General features: G+C 42.2%; 1 protein-coding gene across 3 annotated transcripts in view; it reads right to left on the bottom strand.

The window, feature by feature from the left end:
- Nucleotides 1-19209, bottom strand: part of LOC135503770 (carbonic anhydrase-related protein 10-like) — a 374242-nt gene extending 355033 nt beyond the window's left edge. For 2 of the 3 annotated variants that reach the window (XM_064921913.1, XM_064921915.1), the window contains exons 1-2: nucleotides 18978-19209; nucleotides 17897-18379 (exon numbers count right to left, since the gene is read on the bottom strand). In XM_064921913.1, coding sequence (XP_064777985.1) covers nucleotides 17897-17957 — 61 coding nt within the window. In that variant the 5' untranslated portion in view covers nucleotides 17958-18379; nucleotides 18978-19209. Of the gene's footprint in view, nucleotides 1-17896; nucleotides 18450-18977 lie in introns of those variants that run through there. The other variant, XM_064921914.1, reaches the window with a different exon arrangement.
- Between the last annotated feature and the right edge of the window lie 2207 nt (nucleotides 19210-21416).

The raw sequence follows: 21416 nt of genomic DNA, 5'->3' as shown, positions 1-21416 counted from the left end.
GAGCATGTCTGTGTCAACCAGGGAAAATAAATCCATACTGCCTTTGTGTGGTAGGCTAGGGAACATACACTACTTAAACACAAGTATGTGGACACCAGCTCGTCGAACATCTCAATCCATAATCATGGGCATTAATATGGAGTTAGTCCCCCTTTTGCTGCTATAACAGCCTCCACTCTTCTGGGAAGTCTTTCCACAAGATGTTGGAACATTACTGCAGGGACATGCTTCGTTTCAGCCACAAGAGCATTAATGAGGTTGGGCGATTAGGCCTGGATCGAACTCAGCTTTCCAATTCATCCCAAAGTTGTTTGATGGGGTTGAGGTCAGGACTCTGTGCGGACCAGTCAAGTGCTTCCACACCACTTCGCTCTTCAGCACTCGGTGAATCCATTCTGTGAGCTTGTGTGGCCTACCACTTTGTGACTGAGCCATTGTTGCTCCTAGACATTTCCACTTCACAATAACAAACTGGCTTGTTGGAAAGGTGGCATCCTATGACAGTGCCATTCTACTGCCAATATTTGTCTATGGAGACTGCATGGCTGTATGCTCAATGTTCTACACCTGTCAGCAACGGGTGTGGCTGAAATAGCAGAATCCACCAATTTGAAGGGGTGTTCACATACTTTTGTATATATAGTGTATCATCAAACTTCTCATCAGGTCTTGATTGACTGATACCCAGCCTAATGTTGGTTATATTATCTCTGAAATATGCTGCAAACTCATTACATTTAGATGTGGATGAATGTTCAGATAGGTTTGCAGGGGAAGGATTTATCAGGCCATCAATGGTCGAGAAGAGCACTCCTCTGATTAATAGTGATCAAGTTAGAAAAATGAGCCGGTCTGGCATTTGTAATGGCTTTGTTATATATGCCAAGTTGCTCTCTCAGAATATCATAATGGACCTGCAACTTTGACTTTCTCCACTTCTGCTCTACCTTTCTGCAATTTCTCTTTAATTGATTAGTTTCCCCACTCATCCAATGGGATGTGTCCTTTTTCAACTTTATTGGAGCTATGGCATCAATGGTCGCCTCTCATTTGCTATTAAAGTTATCAACTAAATCCTCACAAGAGGAAGGCAGAATAGGTGGTGGAGTATTGTTCACACAATCAATAAAATCTGTAGAAACTTCAGAGGTAAGATAGTGTTTCTTAATAATGTGTTCAGTATTAACCTGTGCTATGGGCAACAAGGTAGTAAAAAAAACACAGTGTTGATCAGATAAAGTGACATCAACAGTAGAGGATATATCAATAGAAAGCCCCTTGTTAATAACCAGGTCCAGAGTACGGCCGCAGTTATGGGTGGGCCCAGTAGAAAGCCCCTTGTTAATAACCAGGTCCAGAGTACGGCCGCAGTTATGGGTGGGCCCAGTAACATGTTGGATGAAGTCCATAGAGCTCAAAAGATGAATACATTCAATGGTCTTGGAGTCAGTCTCTTTGCCAACATGAATATCAGTCTATTTGTCAACATGAATATTAAAATCGCCCAACACAATAATTGTAACATAGTTACCAAGTACAATAGACAATAGTTCAGATAAATCAGTAAGGATACTGGGACAGTGCTTTGGTGGCCTATACAGGGTTATGGCCAGCACTGGTGGATGACATTTGAACAGTATAGCATGATGCTCAAAAGATCAAAAGTCGCCAAATGAAATATTCTTACAGTTGAGAGCATTAGTAAAAATAGAGTCTGTCACCCCACCCTTTTACCTTTTCCTTATAGAGCATGAAAAGCTGTAGTCCAGAGGGGAGGCTTCAATAAGAGCAGCACTAAAGTATGATGACAGCCATGTTTCAGTGAGAAACATACAATCAACTTTGCACTCAGGAATTGAGGTCAATCATAAGAATATTTTACTTGTGATAGCTCTAACATTTAAAAGCGCCATATTCAATGAGTGTGGGCCACTCTGCCCCTGGGACATCTGCCGCGAGGTAACCAATGGAATAACAACCAAGTGACTAATGTTACAACCACGTTTTCTGACATTCTACAATCTATCCGAATGGTAGGCGATAACAGTTTGTATAAACTCACTAGAAGTTGGAGTTAAAGGAACATACATTAGGTTACTCACAATAACCATAGTACCATTTCTACAGGAGTTGATAAGGTTTTCAAGTCCTCTGTTGCTTATTCTGCCAGGGAGAACTGGAGCACTACCAGACCCTGTCTGTCAGTCTCTAAAACAGTTTGCGATGTTGCTGGAAATAATCCTGGAACCCCTGCAGTTAGGATGAATCCCATCGCTTTTCAAAAGTACTGGTTGTTCCCACAGCAAATCAAAGTTGTCACAAAAAGAGACCTTCCTGTCGTTGCAAAGTTTATTCAGGTGCTCGTTCCGTGCAAAGAGTCGGCTGAAAAGTTCCGCACCCCTTCGGTAGCACGGGAGGGGGCCAGAGATCATTATTCTCCTCCATGTGCTCGCGAGGGTGTTTGAAAAAAGTCGTTAAAACAAAAACAAAGGTTGTTAAAACATGAGTGACGTTGGTGTCGGTATCGGAGTAGTTGGCCAGAACTGTTGGCAGGAGAAAGTTGATGTCATGGACACGGGCTCCTGGGTGACAGTGGATCAGAGACAGTCTCTCACCATCGAGCTGCCCACAATGATGGTTGTCGTGAACTGCGGTGGCAGTGGGGGAGGGGGCCACTGGGCGGCTGCCGGCTGTTTGTATAAAACCAGGATCCATGCTGACTCCCAGGGCTGGAAGGCCTGTCTCAAGTGGGGCAAAGCTGTTTGATAGCTGGATAGGATCTTCACGGATAGATAAAGGGTGGCCAGACCGCCTCACCGATCTCCTCCGCCTTGCGAATGTCCAGTCTCCCATGAGCCGTGGAGTTGAGCTTAATATCTGTCCGTTGGATTTGGACAGAGCAACGCCGCCCAACTCATCGGCATCTTTGCTATATGAGGAATTTAAAACTGAGATTCGGTTTTCCTGGGTTACAGCAAGTGACTCTCCTGTGAGGATCCAAAGATTAGGTTACAATGGATCAGCATCTACAGAGCCCTCACACCCGCAGAGGGGAGGAGGGATTGGTGTGGGGGTTTTATGACACCTCACATCAGTTGTAAATTTTAGGCAGCAGATGACTCCTTTTGGTCTCTAGTATTGGTGAATGGAATTCTTTTGTTATCTTCTCTAGGATAGGGGGCAGCATTCGGAACTTTGGATGAAAAGCATGCCAAAATTCAACTGCCTGCTACTCATCCCCAGAAGATAATATATGCATATTGTTAGTAGATGTGGATAGGAAACACTCTGAAGTTTCTAAAACTGTTTGAATCATGTCTGTGAGTATAACAGAACTTATTTAGCAGGTGAAACCCCAAGGACAAACCATTCAGACTGTCTTTTTTTGAGGTCACTCTCTTTTGAATGAATCATTGGGAATCCAGATTTCTAAGGGACCTTCTTGGAATTCCTACCGCTTCTACTGGATGTCAACAGTCTTTAGAAATTGGTTGAGGTTTTTCCTTTGTGTAATGAAGAAGTGTGGGCTTCCAGAACGAGGGTAACTTGAAGTGTACTGTTAGATAGAGGCGCGTGACCAGAAAGCGAGCTACAGTTTGTTTTCCTCCTGTATTGAACACAGATCTCTCCCGTCTTCAATTTTATCGATTATTTACGTTACAATACCTAACGTTGTATTACAAAAGTAGTTTGAAATGTTTTGGCAAAGTTTACAGGTAACTTTTGAGATATTTTGTAGTCACGTTGGGCAAGTTGGAACCAGTGTTTTTCTGGATCAAACGCGCCAAATAAATTGACATTTTGGATAAATAATGGCGGACTTAATCGAACAAAAGGACCATTTGATGATGTTAAAGGTCCAAAAGTGGATACTGGAACAATATAGTTCAACATCCGAATGTGGGGAATGATGAGGGATGGTCTATAGGACATTAATGTCTTATTTTGTGGTGTCATTAAAAATTGTATAAAAGTGATACAATATTGTAACTTGAAGAGCTTTCACACTGTGTATATCAGGTTTATATGCTTTACGCTGTGTAGGAAATATCGAGGATGAAGAGAATACTTTAGTTAATATAGGAATGTGATTTTAATTTTCCAACAAGATTAAAGTTTTTGATGTTTTGCCACGTAACGAGCCACGGAGCTCAGAGGGCGTGTCAGTATGACGGAAACGCCACTTTTACCCAAGTGTATGAAAGACTGAGTTCAGAATTAACATATTCGACGAGAAGGATTCAAGCTGCACCTCGGTCCCCATTGATCACGACCCTGGAAATCAACACGAGTTGAAGAAGACAAAGTAGCCTTTCTAACAATCAATGTTACGGTTGACAAGCTCTTCTAAGTACTGTATCTGAGAATGTGAATTTAAGTAGCATCATCCGGTTATTCTCTTCATATCATCGTCGACCACACTGCTCTCATCACAACTCAGAAGACCACTCTTCCAGAACGAGTGAAAGTAAACACAGACAACTAAGGCGAAGGACATTGTGACCTCTTGTGGACAATCAGAGCCTTACATGTACGAACTAAGGAGAAGGCCCAGTAGGACTCTTTTCACAAAGCGGAACCCTTTTCATGAAGTCCTGGGTGCAACAGAGATACACCACCAAGACCTTCAACACGTAGAGTTGAAGTCGGAAGTTTACATACACCTTTGCCAAATATATCAATTAGGTTTACCACGTTATTTTAAGAATGTGAAATGTGAGAATAATAGTAGAGAATGATTAATTTCAGCTTTTATTTCTTTCATCACATTCCAGGTGGGTCAGATGTTTACATACACTCAATTAGTATTTGGTAGCATTGCCTTTAAATTATTTAACTTGGGTCAAACGTTTCGGGTAGCCTTCCACAAGCTTCCCACAATATGTTGGGTGAATTCTGGTCCATTCCTCCTGACAGAGCTAGTGTAACTGAGTCAGGTTTGTAGGCCTCCTTGCACGCACATACTTTTTCAGTTCTGCCCACAAATTTTCTATAGGATTGAGTTCAGGGCTTTGTGATGGTCACTCCAATACCTTGACTTTGATTTCCTTAAGCCATTTTGCCACAACTTTGGAAGTATGCTTTGGGTCATTGTCCATTTGGAAGACCCATTTGAGACCAAGCTTTAACTTCATGACTGATGCCTTGAGATGCTGCCTACATATCTAAATAATTTTCCTACCTCATGATGCCATCTATTTTGTGACGTGCACCAGTCCCTCCTGCAGCAAAGCACCCCCACAACATGATGCTGCCACCCCTCGCGCTTCACGGTTGGGATGCTGTTCTTCGGCTTGCAAGCCTCTCATTTTTTCCTCCAAACATAACAATGGTCATTATGGCCAAACAGTTCTATTTTTGTTTCATCAGACCAGAGGACATTTCTCCAAAAAGTGCAATCTTTGTCCCCATGTGGAGTTGCAAACCGTAGTCTGGCTTTTTTATGACGGTTTTGGAGCAGTGGCTTCTTCCTTGCTGAGCGGCCTTTCAGGTTATGTCGATATAGGACTCATTTTACTGTGGATACAGATACTTTTGTACCTGTTTCCTCCAGCATCTTCACAAGGTCCTTTGGGATTGATATGCACTTTTCGCACCAAAGTACCTAAATCTCTAGCAGACAGAGCGCGTCTCCTTCCTGAGCGGTATGACGGCTGTGCAGTCCCATGGTGTTTATACTTGCATACTGTTGTTGGTACAGATGAACGTGGTACCTTCAGGCCTTTGGAAATTGCTCCTAAGGATGAACCAGACTTGTGGAGGTTTATAATTTTTTTCTGGGGTCTTGGCTGATTTCCCCATGATGTCAAACAAAGAGGCACTGAGTTTGAAGGTAGGCCTTGAAATACATCCACAGGGATTCCACCAATTGACTCAAATGATGTCAATTAGCCTATCGGAAGCTTCTAAAGCCATGACATCATTTTCTGGAATTTTCCAAGCTGTTTAAAGGCACAGTCAACTTAGTGTATGTAAACTTCTGACCCACTGGATTTGTGATTTAGTGAATTGTAAATGGAATAATCTGTCTGTAAACAATTGTTTGAAAAATGACTTGAGTCATGCACAAAGTAGATGACCTAACCAACTTGCCAAAACTATATTTTGTTACCAAGACATTTGTGGAGTGGTTGAAAAACAGGATTTAATGACTACAACCTAAGTGTATGTAAACATCCGACTTCAACTGTAAACACATGCATTACTTCTTACCCATAAGAGCGCCAGTTAGGGGCAAGGTATTAGGATTACTGTGAGCGTAGTTCCCAAATATATCCAAGTGTCTTTTTCTCTTTCACTTCCTCTCTCTCTCTTTAACTCTCCTTCCTTTGTAACAAGTGTCATATTGTGTTAGTCCGCTAGGGACCTGTTTTCATCGTATTACCTTTTTAACCAATTACCTATACCGTGTGTGTGTGTGTGTGTGTGTGTGTGTGTGTGTGTGTGTGTGTGTGTGTGTGTGTGTGTGTGTATCCTGTGTTATCATTTAGTTTGTTAGTAAATAAATAATCAAATCAATTTGTGTGGTACAGAATGATCGGTACGACTCGGTGTTTGTGCAGATTCAAGATGTTTGCGACTTAAACAATGAGACTGATATGAGGTAATGATTAATAAGTGACTGTTATCGATATATACATTTATTTGGGAGATGGTAACTCGTTAAACAACTTCTTCCATGCTGCCCCAAATTACTAATGAGTTAATTGATTCATTTAATCTGGTAACAATTAATCATAGTTGGTCATTAATTGATAAACAACAGTCATCACATTAATGAAAGGCACGTCACTAGTCATTAGGTCTACTTAGAAAGCAGGAGCATCTCATCCCTAAGCTGCTTGATGGTGTTGCATTTAGGGCAGACAAATCCCTGTGCATTTTCCAAATTCCTGCTTATATTCATCTTGTGACTGTATGGAAAACCTCTCACACCTGATGCATTTGTGCCCAGCCATGGATAAAACACTGGTTAGCTAGCGCTGTTAGCATTAGCCTGCTCTGCTTTCATGATGGCTAGCAGCTAACTGCTACTTAACAGGAATCCAGGACACAAACCTGCAGTCCCAGCAGTATGATGACTTCTGGAGTGGGGGGTTGCTAGTGCTGACACACAAAAACCAACTATTCTCTCATACTCAAGAACACTGTGTGTCCGGCCTACCCCAGCCTGGCTTGTCCTAGGGCTGGCTGGTTTACCGTATTTCACTCTATACCGGCATATATGCACAGACCGGTTTGGGATTTTACTTTAACTTCTATAACGGTATTTTAATGTTTGGTTTGTTAAATGTGATACGCTGTGTGTAACTTCCATTTTTATAGTTTACTCCACTACTTGAGTCATCCCTCCCCGCTCTCTCTCTCTCTCTCTCTCTCTCTCTCTCTCTCTCTCTCTCTCTCCATGCCACTTCCACACAGACCTTGTCCCACCCTGTTACTCAAGGAGCGCATTTGTTGTTGCTTGACCACGAGACACTTTAGTTCAGTCTGCATGGTCAATGCAGCACATGCAACAATGTGACAACGATGTTGTTTCCAATTTGATCTTAATATAAAACCACATGAGTTATATAATTACAATATTAGTTTGTGTTTCTTACATCTGCAAACAGCTAGTTTGTATTTTCTTAGCAAATTAAGCTAAATCCTGTTAGCCACTAATGCTAATCGCTAGTTAGCTGGCTAGCTAATAAAAGTACTGAGTCAGAGCAAATGTAGCTAGCTAATACAGCCTGATACCAGTAAGGGTGGAGGCTTAAATCAGCATGTTGCTTGTGCAACAACATCTTCTAAATCAAAGCGGAATAAGTGAAGCATGAATATGTTAGCTATATGAATAAAGATTTAATGTAGCCAAAGATTATAGGGTCCCCTATGAAATACTGAACATCACTTTGGTTCCTACCCTGTCACAATAACTTGTGCCAAACAACACTGTATTCAAAGTGCCCACTATTATTTATATTCCAGCTATAGAATTATAATAATTGATTTCAAAAGTTCACTCAAGTGTTTTGATTTAAATCAAAATTGCAACAATTGGTAAAAAATAAGGCCTACTATTTTTACACATATCGTGGCAGTTTGAAAATGATCTCAACTGAGTGCAGGAAATGCAGAAATTGATGGAAATTGAGGAAATTATTTTAGGTTGAAGTTGAATTTAACAGTATAAAACAATCAGAATGGAGAAAGACGCACTGAAATCATTTAGAATATATGTGTTGCCACCGTAGGGTAACACACTACTGATAAAGCAACTGTAGAACTTTTATTAACAAAAAACATCAAATACAGTCATACCGTCAAACATTTTAAAAAATACCATGATATGATATATTGCCCAGCCCAAGCTTGTCCCTGTGAGTCCGGCCTACCCCGGCCCAGCCTGTCCTTCCGGCCAACCCCAGCCTGGCCTGTCCCTGTGAGTCCGGCCTACCCCGGCCCAGCCTGTCCCTCCGGCCTACCCAAGCCTGGCCTGTCCCTTTGAGTCCGGCCTACTCCGGCCTATCCCGGCCTAGCCTTCCCCAGGCCTACCCTGGCCTGTCCCTGTGCTCTCGGCCTACCACGGCCTAGCCTGGCCTGTCCCTGTCAACCCCCTATAAATGCAAAGAGGCTCTGTAAATAAACACTTTTCATATAACTCTGCCATTAATATTCAGCACGACACCGTGGCAATCCACCTGCTCAGCCATGCAGAAAGAAACAGAGAAAGATAAAGAGAGAGAGAATGTGTGTGTGCGAGAGAGAGGGGGGTGGGAAGGATAGAGGAGGATATATATATATATATATATATATATATATATAAAAGAGAGAGAGAGAGAGGGGGGTAAACTGAGTGAGACAGTAGCGACACGCGTCTGTCCATAAATGAAACTTGACCTTTTCGACAGCTGTGCTTATTGACTTATGAGACAATTATCACTCACACTCCTGTTTGTGGGGCCCTATAATGGCCCCAGCTGTGTGTGTGTGTCAGGGGCCCATCCCCTCGAGGACACTCTCAATCAAGCCAAAGCATCTGCATTTGCTTTCCTATACCAAAATGCAGCAAGCAATATGCTACGCGTGGGAGACTTCCTAACACTCCTCAATCTTTCTCAATCTTCTTTGGCTGCCTCCACAGACAGGTTGTTCTCTATACGATGGGCTAGCTGGGAATTGGGTGCTTTGCTATAGCATAGATAGCGGGCCAGGAGTGTTTTGCCAGGTAGCCTATAAATTAGCGAGTCGGGAAAAAGAGGCTGGCCAGAAACCACTGGGTCGCCGGTTTAAAAAACAGGGCCGACGACATGTAAAATTGGGTTCATATCAATGTACGGTATCGCCGAAGAGAAAGCTCTAGGGCAGGGGTACTCAACTCTTACTCTACGAGGTCCAGAGCCTGCTGGTTTCCTGTTCTACCTGATAATTAATTGCACACACCTGGTGTTCTTGGTCTAAATCAGTCCCTGATTAAAGGGGAAGAATGAAAGAAAATGCAGTGGAACTGGCTTCGAGGTCCAGAGTTGAGTTTGAGGGTTCTAGGAGATAAATAGATCAACTCCGTCTCTCTCTCTGTCTTGAAAAGTGTTGCTGTTTTTAACAGACAAATTAAAGAAACGTTTTCTTTCTATTGTTTTTCATCACTTAGCAAAGAAAGGATTCACTTTAAAAAGGGTTTTGAAAGGCTATCGTCCTTCCATCCATCAGCAATTGAGATAGCTAAAATGAATGTCTTTGTTTTCTTCTATTGTGCTAACGATTGCATTTGAAAACCACAAAAGTGGTACTTCTAGTCCAGTGGCAAGATTCAGAACATCTACACTTCTTAATTGGTTTACCTGGATTGCACTTCTTAATGGGTCTACCTGGATTACACTTCTTAATGGGTCTACCTGGATTACACTTCTTAATGGGTCTACCTGGATTACACTTCTTAATGGGTCTACCTGGATTACACTTCTTAAATGGGTCTACCTGGATTACAGTTCTTACTTGGTCTACCTGCATTATATGTCTTAATGGGTCTACCTGGATTACACTTCTTAATGGGTCTACCTGGATTACTTAATGGGTCTACCTGGATTACTTCTTAATGGGTCTACCTGGATTACACTTCTTAATGGGTCTACCTGGATTACACTTAATGGGTCTACCTGGATTACACTTCTTAATGGGTCTACCTGGATTACACTTCTTAATGGGTCTACCTGGATTACACTTCTTAATGGGTCTACCTGGATTACACTTCTTAATGGGTCTACCTGGATTACACTTCTTAATTGGTCTACCTGGATTACACTTCTTAATGGGTCTACCTGGATTACACTTCTTAATGGGTCTACCTGGATTACACTTCTTAATGGGTCTACCTGGATTACAGTTCTTAATTGGTCTACCTGCATTATATGTCTTAATGGGTCTACCTGGATTACACTTCTTAATGGGTCTACCTGGATTACACTTCTTAATGTGTCTACCTGGATTACACTTCTTAATGGGTCTACCTGGATTACACTTCTTAATGGGTCTACCTGGATTACACTTCTTAATGGGTCTACCTGGATTACACTTCTTAATGGGTCTACCTGGATTACACTTCTTAATGGGTCTACCTGGATTACACTTCTTAAATGGGTCTACCTGGTTTACACTTCTTAATGGGTCTACCTGGATTACACTTCTTTAATGGGTCTACCTGGATTACAGTTCTTACTTGGTCTACCTGCATTATATGTCTTAATGGGTCTACCTGGATTACACTTCTTAATGGGTCTACCTGGATTACACTTCTTAATGGGTCTACCTGGATTACACTTCTTAATGGGTCTACCTGGATTACACTTCTTAATGGGTCTACCTGGATTACACTTCTTAATGGGTCTACCTGGATTACACTTCTTAATTGGTCTACCTGCATTATATGTCTTAATGGGTCTACCTGGATTACACTTCTTAATGGGTCTACCTGGATTACACTTCTTAATGGGTCTACCTGGATTACACTTCTTAATGGGTCTACCTGGATTACACTTCTTAATGGGTCTACCTGGATTACACTTCTTAATGGGTCTACCTGGATTACACTTCTTAATGGGTTTACCTGGATTACACCTCTTAATGGGTCTACCTGGATTACAGTTCTTAATTGGTCTACCTGCATTATATGTCTTAATGGGTCTACCTGGATTACACTTCTTAATGGGTCTACCTGGATTACACTTCTTAATGTGTCTACCTGGATTACACTTCTTAATGGGTCTACCTGGATTACACTTCTTAATGGGTCTACCTGGATTACACTTCTTAATGGGTCTACCTGGATTACACCTCTTAATGGGTCTACCTGGATTACAGTTCTTAATTGGTCTACCTGCATTATATGTCTTAATGGGTCTACCTGGATTACACTTCTTAATGGGTCTACCTGGATTACACTTCTTAATGGGTCTACCTGGATTACACCTCTTAATGGGTCTACCTGGATTACAGTTCTTAATTGGTCTACCTGCATTATATGTCTTAATGGGTCTACCTGGATTACACTTCTTAATGGGTCTACCTGGATTACACTTCTTAATGGGTCTACACTTATCCAGAGTGACTGACAGTCAGTGCATTCAACTGAGGTACATAAACAACAACATATCAATGTCATAGCAAGAAGAGAAACAAATCTGTAACCTGTTACTCAGAATGTTATTGTAGTTGAAGTGGTTTTTTGGTTTATTCTGTAGATTGGAGTATTTGGTACATCATTATGAAAAAATATATCATAATTGCATGTGACAGATGGGAGCAATAATACGTATTCCGTTGCATTCTGCAGTTGGTTCCTCTTTCCTATATTATTGTGGTATAATACTTAGTGCCAGCGCACACCTGGTTGTGTCAAGAGACTGCATAGTGTGCAAATTGTGTATTTGTGTTACAGGCATGATCACCAATTATCACAGAAGAAGGGTAAACAAAAACAAGTGCATCAGGATACTGAAAGAGGATACTATAGTAGACTGAATACTGTCTGGCTCTGTCTCTCTCACACACTCCCACACAGACAGTAAAGTACACCCTGCGTTATATCCCCATTACTGGACACACATCTGCACAGGATTATCAGATTAGTGACTGGAGAGTTTGTGTTCCTGACAGGGCTGTGGAGGCGAATTGGGACACTGTGGAGAGTGCCGTGTGTGTGTGTGTGTGTGTGTGTGTGTGTGTGTGTGTGTGTGTGTGTGTGTGTGTGTGTGTGTGTGTGTGTGTGTGTGTGTGTGTGTGTGTGTGTGTGTGTGTGTGTGTGTGTGCGTGCGTGCGTGTGCGTGTGTGCGTGCGTGAGTGTGTGTGTGCAATTATTATACGGTGGCTATCAGTGCTTGCTTATGTGCTTGAGCATTACTCATGCTACCCTGCAATGTGGTACCATGGTGAGGCCCTGTGCTGTTTTGGCAGTTAAACCACGCTCTGCTCCAGTCACATACACAAACAAACAGCTCCCTCTAGTAAATTACAGCTGTGTGGAGGTCGTGTCATTCTGACAGGCTGATATACTTGACAGAGAGGGTGATCTGAGTGGCACACACACACACCATGCCAAAAAAACACACTCTCTCTCTCTCTCTCTCTCTCTCTCTCTCTCTCTCTCTCTCTCTCTCTCACTCACTCTCTCTCACTCACTCACACACTCACACAGTGGCCATGCGGTCCAAACAGGCAGAGGCGGTTAGGGACAGGAGTGGGGATGTTGGTTTGAGACACACAGTCAGGGAGGACAGGTTGACTGCAGACCCCAGCAGCACGGAGACGCTTCAGTCCCATATGACTGGATACACAGGGATACTCCAGTTCCTGTGTTCTCTCAGAGGGAAACCAGTCTGTGTGTTAAAAGGGTATTCATTCAAAAAAACTCTTTATTGTCTAGTAGTCTTTTCTCTTTGGTCTTTGTTTGTGAAGGTTAAGGTGGTTAAAGTTGAAGATAGTTGACAGTTGGAATGATATATATATGGATACATTCATACATTTATCTGGAACACTGTAATATTAATAGAATAGGTTTGTACGGATATCGGGAAACTGTGAGAAACAAACAGATTTGTTTTCCAGCGAAGTGAAGAACAAACACAGCACAATAAATAAGCAAGCAACCGCATTAATTATTTTATAATCTCACTTTGGAAAAAAAAACTAAAGCAATACACAGAGTATTGCTTCAGGGACATAAAATACAAATTAAAACCTTGCTTAAACACTTTATCAACACTTAAATAAATTCTACCAGGCTTCAGACAGGAATAAAATCATGCAAATTAATAAAAATATTAGATGTACCTTTCACAAAGGTATTGTGCCTACTTCAGAGAGAGGGAGGGAGTGGGAGGAAACGATAGGAGCGAGTGAGAGAGATTTAGGCCTCCTGCAGTCACCCAAATGAGCCTCCAACATGAAAGTGAAGGGGTCCCATGTTGAACTTTTGAATTAAAGCTGGTGAATTAGTGCCATTTTAGCCGCTGTGCTGGAGAATGTATGAATGCTGCCTGCTCTGATTTTTAATGGTAGAGTAAATGCCTCTCCTCTAAACGAATGAGAGACGCTCTTTAGCCGGAAGAGTAAACAGCAGCATTCAACTGTCATTAATATCACAGTTCTCAGTCAGTAACTAATTGAAGTGAATGGGTTTTAATTGAAGTGAATGGGTTTAAACTGTTCCTCTCTATCCTCTCCAACCATGGGGAGCGTGGATATGAGTATGATAGGCAGTTACTACTGCTGCTCAGGGGGATGGTATGAAATAGTATTTATCTGTTGAAGTTATATAGACTGTCATCTTCTGGAACATGGAAATGATTTGGTTTAGAGAGAAAGATTGTTTTAGAAGTCGTTTATGTTTGTCAGACCCATTGCCCCGCGCAACTACATAGTGAATATGCAGGTTGTGTGGTCAGCAATTGTCTGTCATTTTCCCATTTAGAGCTTGAAGCAATCTACAAGGTACATTGACTAAGAGCACATTATTCAAGTAAGCAGGGTTGCAGCGGAGACGGTTTGATAAACAAACCAATTGGGAGACTGGAATAATTAGACGGCCCAAGTTGGACATTTCAACTTACACACGGACTTAACTACCAACATTACTGAGTTTTCAAACACATATAATTGTCTGCTTTGACCCCATGTAATTACTGGATTAATACATGTGCACATGGGTAATGCTCTATTCTCTTCCAATCCAGACTCAGGGGAGAGAGATGTTCTACAGTAAGCCAGTGACCCATCTAACATGTTTTGATGTATGTATTATATTCAGAGGATGTCTTGGATCACTGTATTGACCCAAGGGTGTGTTTATCCCCCTCTGTTAGAGGCTATAGGCCTACTGATGATGGATGGACTGTATCTGGTGTCTGTAAAACTCAGACGGGCAGGAAAACAAAGAAGACAACGGTTGCATTGGAAATGGCATCATTCACACTTGGAGATCCATCAAGTGGAGGTGTGGATCGTGTTAAATGTTAGCGTGTAACAGATGTGCTTCAGGAAACTATGATCATGTAACGAGTAAGCTTGCATAAGACCTCACAGCGTAAATGGCTTTAACTCAGTGGGCTAATGCAACCTTGAATTGGGTTCATGACCCAGTCTGTTATATAGGGGATTGAATAATAGAGGAACCTTTTACAACATCCTTGAGACTAATAACTGCCAATATGAGCCTAGTCCTTTTAGGGAAGAATGGATTGGGCTGGGGGAATTAGAAGAGCGGAGAACCGTTTGATTCCAGACACCTGTGCAATATTTGGAGGTGATGCTTCAGTCAAACCAGCTCCAAATCCCTACATCTCCTGAGAACGAGGGAGAGAGAGAGAGAGAGAGCACGAGGGAGAGAAAGAGCACGAGGTAGAGAGAGAGCACGAGAGAGAGCGAGAGAGAGAGAGAGAGAGAGAGAGGGAGAGAGAGCACGAGAGAGAGAGAGAGAGAGAGAGAGAGAGCACGAGAGAGAGAGAGAGCACGAGAGAGAGAGAGAGAGAGAGAGAGAGAGAGAGAGAGAGAGAGAGAGAGAGAGAGAAAGAGATGTGGACACCTACTAGTTGAACATCTCATTCCAAAATCGTGGTAATTAATATGGAGTTGGTCCCCCCTTTGCTACTATAACAGCCTCCACTCTTTTGGAAAGCCTTTCCACTAAACGTTGGAACATTACTGCATTGCTGCAGGGACTTGCTTCAAATCAGCCTCAAGAGAATTAGTGAGGTCGGGCACTGATTCTGGCTTGCAGTCTGCGTTCCAATTCATCCAAAAGGTGTTTGATGGGTTTGAGGTCAGGGTCTGTGCAGGCCAGTCAAGTTCTTCCCACCGATCTCAACAAACCATGTATGTATGGGACTCGTTGTGTGCACGGGGGCATTGTCATGGAAAAACAAGAAAGGGCCTTCCGCAGACTGTTACCAAAACGTTGGAAGCACAGAATCGTCTAGAATGTCATTGTATGCTGTAGCATTAAGATTTCCCTTCACTGAAACTAAGGAACCTAGTCCGAACCATGAAAAACAGCCCCAGACCATTATTCCTCCTCCACCGAACTTTACAGTTGGCACTATGCATTCGGGCAGGTGGCATTCTCCTGGCATCCGCCAAACCAAGATTTGTCCATCGGACTGCCAGATGGTGAAGCGTGATTCATTGCTCATGGTGATCTTAGGCTTGAGTGCGGCAGCTCAGCCATGGAAACCCATTGCATGAAGATCCTGAAGAACAGTTGTTTTGATGAAGTTGCTTCCTGAGGCAGTATGGAATCCAGTAGTGAGTGTTGCAAGCAGAGGACAGATGATTTTTACGCACTACGTTATGTTGTGCCTATAGTATCATTTTAGGAGACTAAGCCATGTAATACTGTACTTTTTCAAACCTTTAACCTTTTACATAATTTATGACATTCTCTGGTAATTGTGTATACTTTTAAGCAGTAGTTCTGAAAGTAGTACTCTTGGGCAAAAACAGTTGCTTTTAAACTAGGAATGTCATGGCTAATTGAGGTAAAACAGTAATTATGCTAATGTATTATGCATGTATGAACTACACATGGACACATCCAGCCCAAAGTGGGAGGTTTAAAAAAATACTTGTTGCCAAGGTTCAAGAGCATGTCTTTAAACTGATCATCATGGTGTGTCTTCAATGACCTTTTGCGGAAAAGAGCAGTCTGGGCATGTTTAAAGATAACCTTTCCAGTCTACAATATTCTGTAGGCTACTCTCCTCAACCACATTCCCGCTGGTATCAAACTTGAGTTACCATGGAAATAGCAGGCCTGTGCGATAGAGGGGGAGGGATTATATGTGCATAAGGTTTGGCAGCTAGTCTACATATTTTGCAATTTGATACATAAAGCAACACTTGCAAGTCTGTAATAACGTGTGTAATGTAATAACGTCCATTCACTACGGACCCAAGAGGAACAGCAAATTATTGCACACATCCCTCCTAAAAAATTTGGGTAAACAGATAAATGGGAGGGGAAGGGGAAGGAGGGTAGGGACGTGCGTGAGTGGTCATTTATAACTAGCCTATAATCATAATTTGCAGTCAGGCTCGAGGGGAGATGTGGAAATTCCAAACGACAGTCGTGCGTAATACATGCGCTCAGAGAGGAGGGGAAGGAGGGAGGTTTTGCGCACATCCTTGGTCGTCACAGGGAATGATTGGGCACATGCCTCTCAAGTACAGCACTCAGCCCTTGACGGGTACCTTCTTCAATATTAGGTTGTACGAGTATCATCGGAGTTTGATATGAGAGCCGGCGGGTAGTCTAGTCTACATGCCTCTACTGTACGCAAAGATTCTCTGCAAACAATATTACATTCGTCTCCAATGGTGGTATAAGAAATTGTTGGCATGTGGACTTGCATTGCATTGATGATGGATCTAGCTAATGCATTTGACTTAATAGTCAACGGGGGTACGCATGATGGTACAGCCCAGCGGCGCTTCAACCCAAACAGCTCTCACCGACGGGCACAAGTATTATCCCTTTCGATGGAACTCGAACTAATTTGATAGTTTAGCTCCAAGCCTGACATAATAAAGATAAGTCAATACTGTTCCTATCTACTACGCAGCACCTATCCACTCACATGAACAGTCTAACAGCTGTAGGCTAATAGTTCTGGAACAGTCCTCGCGCCATGACCAGTGCATGCGTTCCCATTTAGCCCACTCCACTGAAACCCGTATCAGTACCGTGGTTATTCATGCACGTGTAGCACTGGATAACTGTCTCGTCATAAGAGTTCAGCAGTAGTGGTAATACTGTTCTAGGATATTTTCCTCAAACTTTGCATTCACAATTTAACGAAATAAATCTCGATTTCGCCTGACGAAATTTTTTAGAAAACTTCAGCTCCAAGTCTAAACCTATTAAAGAAATCTGTCGAATAAATTATAATATTGATGAATTGTTTCCCATTCAACGAAATCATTCTCATACGACCGCTCTCCTCGTGTAATCATTCGTTCAGTTGCCATAATTGATATCAGTTGATAACACTTGCATAATTCAATACTGAACATAATGAAATACAGCAAAAAACATATTTTTGGGTACAATCTTATAGGCTGCCCTATTGTATCTGTTCCCAGTGACATCCACAACTAAGTGAAATCCGAGTTCCAGGCAGATTCTGATCTGTAAATGTCTTCGTTCTCAAATGTTTCCGATCAATTCATTCTATATCAATTGGCCTATCAACTGAACCGACTATCGACCGCGTACATCATTCATTACAAGGTTTTCATTCATTTCAACGTTTTCTGCAACATTTTACAACTTCGTTATCAATTTTCCTCCCTGCGTTCTCATGCACCTGCCCTTCTGTCCGTCTCACACCGGACCCACCAATATCAATGACTGAAAACTTACCTGATACACAGATTATGAAATTGGCGTGAAGAATAATAAATAGTTCCCAAATAATATCCATTCTCTATCTTCATGCCAGGTGCATTACGCTCGGTAAAAACGGGGGTAGCCTATCAGTTGCCGATGTCGAGTCCTTCCAGTCTGTAGCCCGCTGCACACCTTCCACGAGGTACTTTCCACGCCAGACTCATAGCAAGGTCTATATCCAAGACATGACACCACACTCTCCCTCAAAACTACAATCCCAGAGAGACAGAACCACAAACTCCAGACCCAAAGGTAGAATGAAAGGTAGAGTCCTGGAAGCAAAAGTCAATTGTCGGCTATTCACACAGTAATGGAGTTCCAATGTGCCCTACCAATACCATCCATAAATGTACTCGTCCCTCGCGTCGTCCCTCGCATCGGTTGCTCTTTGGAAATATAGTTTCAGTCATTCTGTGTAAACACAACCATGGTCGAAGTGTCTTCCTCCTCGTTATCCTGGAAAGAGGGACAGTTAAACTGAGTTAGAGTTCAAAGGAATAACCTAGTTTAAAAACCTCTGCTTTACTCTATGACTATGAATGGGAAAACTCGGTGTTTTAACTGGCGTTGACAGAGTGATGGACAGGAGAGCAGGGGACCGCATCCGGACTGGGCGTTCACCGGCAAGGGGGCGTACTTCGCTCATATTCACTGTTCAGCGGTAGGATAGGGCCTACAGTACGTTCCGCGCTGTCGCGCATCTCACGCGCACACACCACTGCTACACACCACATTTCATGAAAACTTTAGGAACCCCTTATCATCTAATAGAATGTCTTATAACATCTTCATCAATATAATTACTAATAATGCACACATTCACCCCTGTAATACGATGAAGCTTGAGCCATCAGCACACTGAGGCAAATCAACTCTGCCCCCCCCCCCCACCACCCCTTTATCAGCGCAGCTCCGTGCCCACTCACACATCCTGTCAAACAACACACTGACGCAGTTCACATGCACAGGCTGCACTGTAGCTTTGACATTTTTTACAGCAGGCTAAACGTAGCCTACATTTAATACAGGGAAACCTAGAGTGAAGGCTACTTACCGTTCTCGAGAATTTTTAGATCAAAATACGGTTATCCTAATGTAAAACGAAGCAACCGACTGATGCCACCTGGTCCCCAAAAACGTCGATATGCTATAACTTTCACACACCATTTAAAAGTTATTATAATCGTCGATATAGACTTAAATGTCTTATCCTGAGTTGAAAAATTGGGACAGTAGTCTTCTGGCACGCGGGCACCAGGCGATGCCACGAGCCCAAGGAGAGAGCTTCCAGATTAGTGCCGTCAGAAAACGATGCGCGGGCACGTGCGGTGCTCCATAAACATACTCACGCGGGCACAGGTAGATGAGAGACTGTGGTACCCAGCCCTCATCGTAAGGGGAGGAGCTGGCTTGAGAGAGAGAGAGAGAGAGAGAGAGAGAGAGAGAGAGAGAGAGAGAGAGAGAGAGAGAGAGAGAGAGAGAGAGAGAGAGAGAGAGAGGTCTATTGTTTTGGCAATGTATGTGGTAACACTTTCAATGCATAGCAAATTATTCAGTGTTGAATCATTTGCTTAGTACTTACACTGTTGTACTTTCTCAGTGTTAGGAAATTAACACCTATAGTGCTATGGTTAAAGCCTAATTTGTGTATTTCCCAGTGTAGCCTGGTGAGGAGTGTTGGGCCAGTAACCGAAAGGTTGCTGGATCGAATCCCTGAGGTGACAAGGTAAAAATCTGTTGCTCTTCCCCTGAACAAGGCATTTAACCCACTGTTCCCTGGGCACCGATGATGTGGATGTCTATTAAGTCAGCCCCCCACACCTCCCTGATTCAGAGGGGTTGGGTTAGCACATTTCAATTGAATGCATTCAGTTGTACAACTGACTAGGTATCCCCATTTTGCATGTAGACTTGTAGACTTGTAGAGTTACAAACCATGGCTGTATTTGTTAGAGACTGAGACATGGTTGTTGAATTTATTCATGTTCAGTCCTATGGCCTTCACCAAGTGAGTTCCTAGCTGAATGTTATCATCCAAATCTTTATGACAATACATTAAATATATCATAAGGCCTTACTTTGAAGGCCTAGCTTTACCCTTACACAGCTGCCTGAAACTCCGGGTTTACATGCCACATCATGCCTGCTAGTCACATTACACTGGCTTGGAATCCAGTCAGGGTTAGGATATCCAACAGTTGGAATTTGTATTCCAACTGTTGGAACCTGCATTCAGAATGACTGTGAGGTTTAGGAACTTTGATAAAGGAGACTACCTAAAACATTTTAAAATGCAAAAACATGTGCCAGTGATGGGCAAATGACTAAATGATTGAATTTTGTTTCGAAAAATATGTCATTTATACTTGTGTAGCATAAGATAAATCAATCAATCAATGTAAAAAAAAAACAGATTTAAAACAATTCCTACAAAAAAATCAACCTACAGCAGAGCTTGCTGGGAAATATGATAGCGATGGGCATGGTTTTGATGGGAGTGTTCATAACCTGCTTACCAGTCGAAACAGTTATACTGTATCAAACATCCTAGTTAGATGTTAAATTACACAACTAAGAAAAAAAACGTCTAAATTAATGACAGATTTTTTGATTGATCTTAGATTAATTCTGACATATGTCAGGACGTGTTTACTGGCTATATTGTTGCTATGGCGTCTCAAGAGAGACAAACCTTTTTCTTGTTTTTCATTCGAAGGTCTTTTAAGGGAGTATGTGAGGCACAAGCATTGGCTTCGCCTAGCAGAGTTCTGCTAGGAGCAAACCCAACCAAGTATACGAGCGCTTATACACTCCACAGAGTAAAACTGACAAAATCCAACTCAACCATTATTAACACCAACACTGGGGTTCTTGTACACCACTGACAGTTATTTTTACTCTTACAGAGTTAATGTAACTCTGGTTAATCAACAGTAGAAATGTTACACTGAAAAATCAACACTCGGTAACTCTGGCCAATTTGCTGTGTGCCAATCAAACCTTTTCTATTGAATTGAATTGATAGCGAGAGAGACAGAGAGAGATGCCTGCCTGCCATAAGATGCCTGCTATAAGGTGAGGGACAGTGTCTGACAGACCAACCAGCCTGCACATGTCCTCTATGCCATTGTTTTTGTCCATGTGTATGGTTATTCTTACCCTAGATTATTGTTACCGATTGTCCCGTTTACAATTTTGATTATTATTATTATTTTTATTTCGTATAATATTGTAAATTAATCACTTAATTTTCAAAGTACTCTTTGGCATTATGTACATTGTTACGTCATGCCAATGAATCAATTTGAGTTGTGTTGACTTGAGAAAGAGAGAAAAGAGAGAGAGAGAGAGAGAGAGAGAGAGAAGCAATAACATTGCTACCTGTGTCTATGCCATTAATTATTGTTGTCCTCATACATTATTGCATTCATTACGCGGACACCTCACCCCTGCCCTTACCAGGGCAGAAGGCACTATTATTACAAAAAATAAT

This window comes from Oncorhynchus masou, chromosome 18 (genome assembly GCF_036934945.1).
Source record: "Oncorhynchus masou masou isolate Uvic2021 chromosome 18, UVic_Omas_1.1, whole genome shotgun sequence".
Classification (NCBI taxonomy): domain Eukaryota; kingdom Metazoa; phylum Chordata; class Actinopteri; order Salmoniformes; family Salmonidae; genus Oncorhynchus; species Oncorhynchus masou.
Note: the sequence above shows the minus strand (reverse complement) of the source record. Positions and strands in the feature narration are given on the sequence as shown.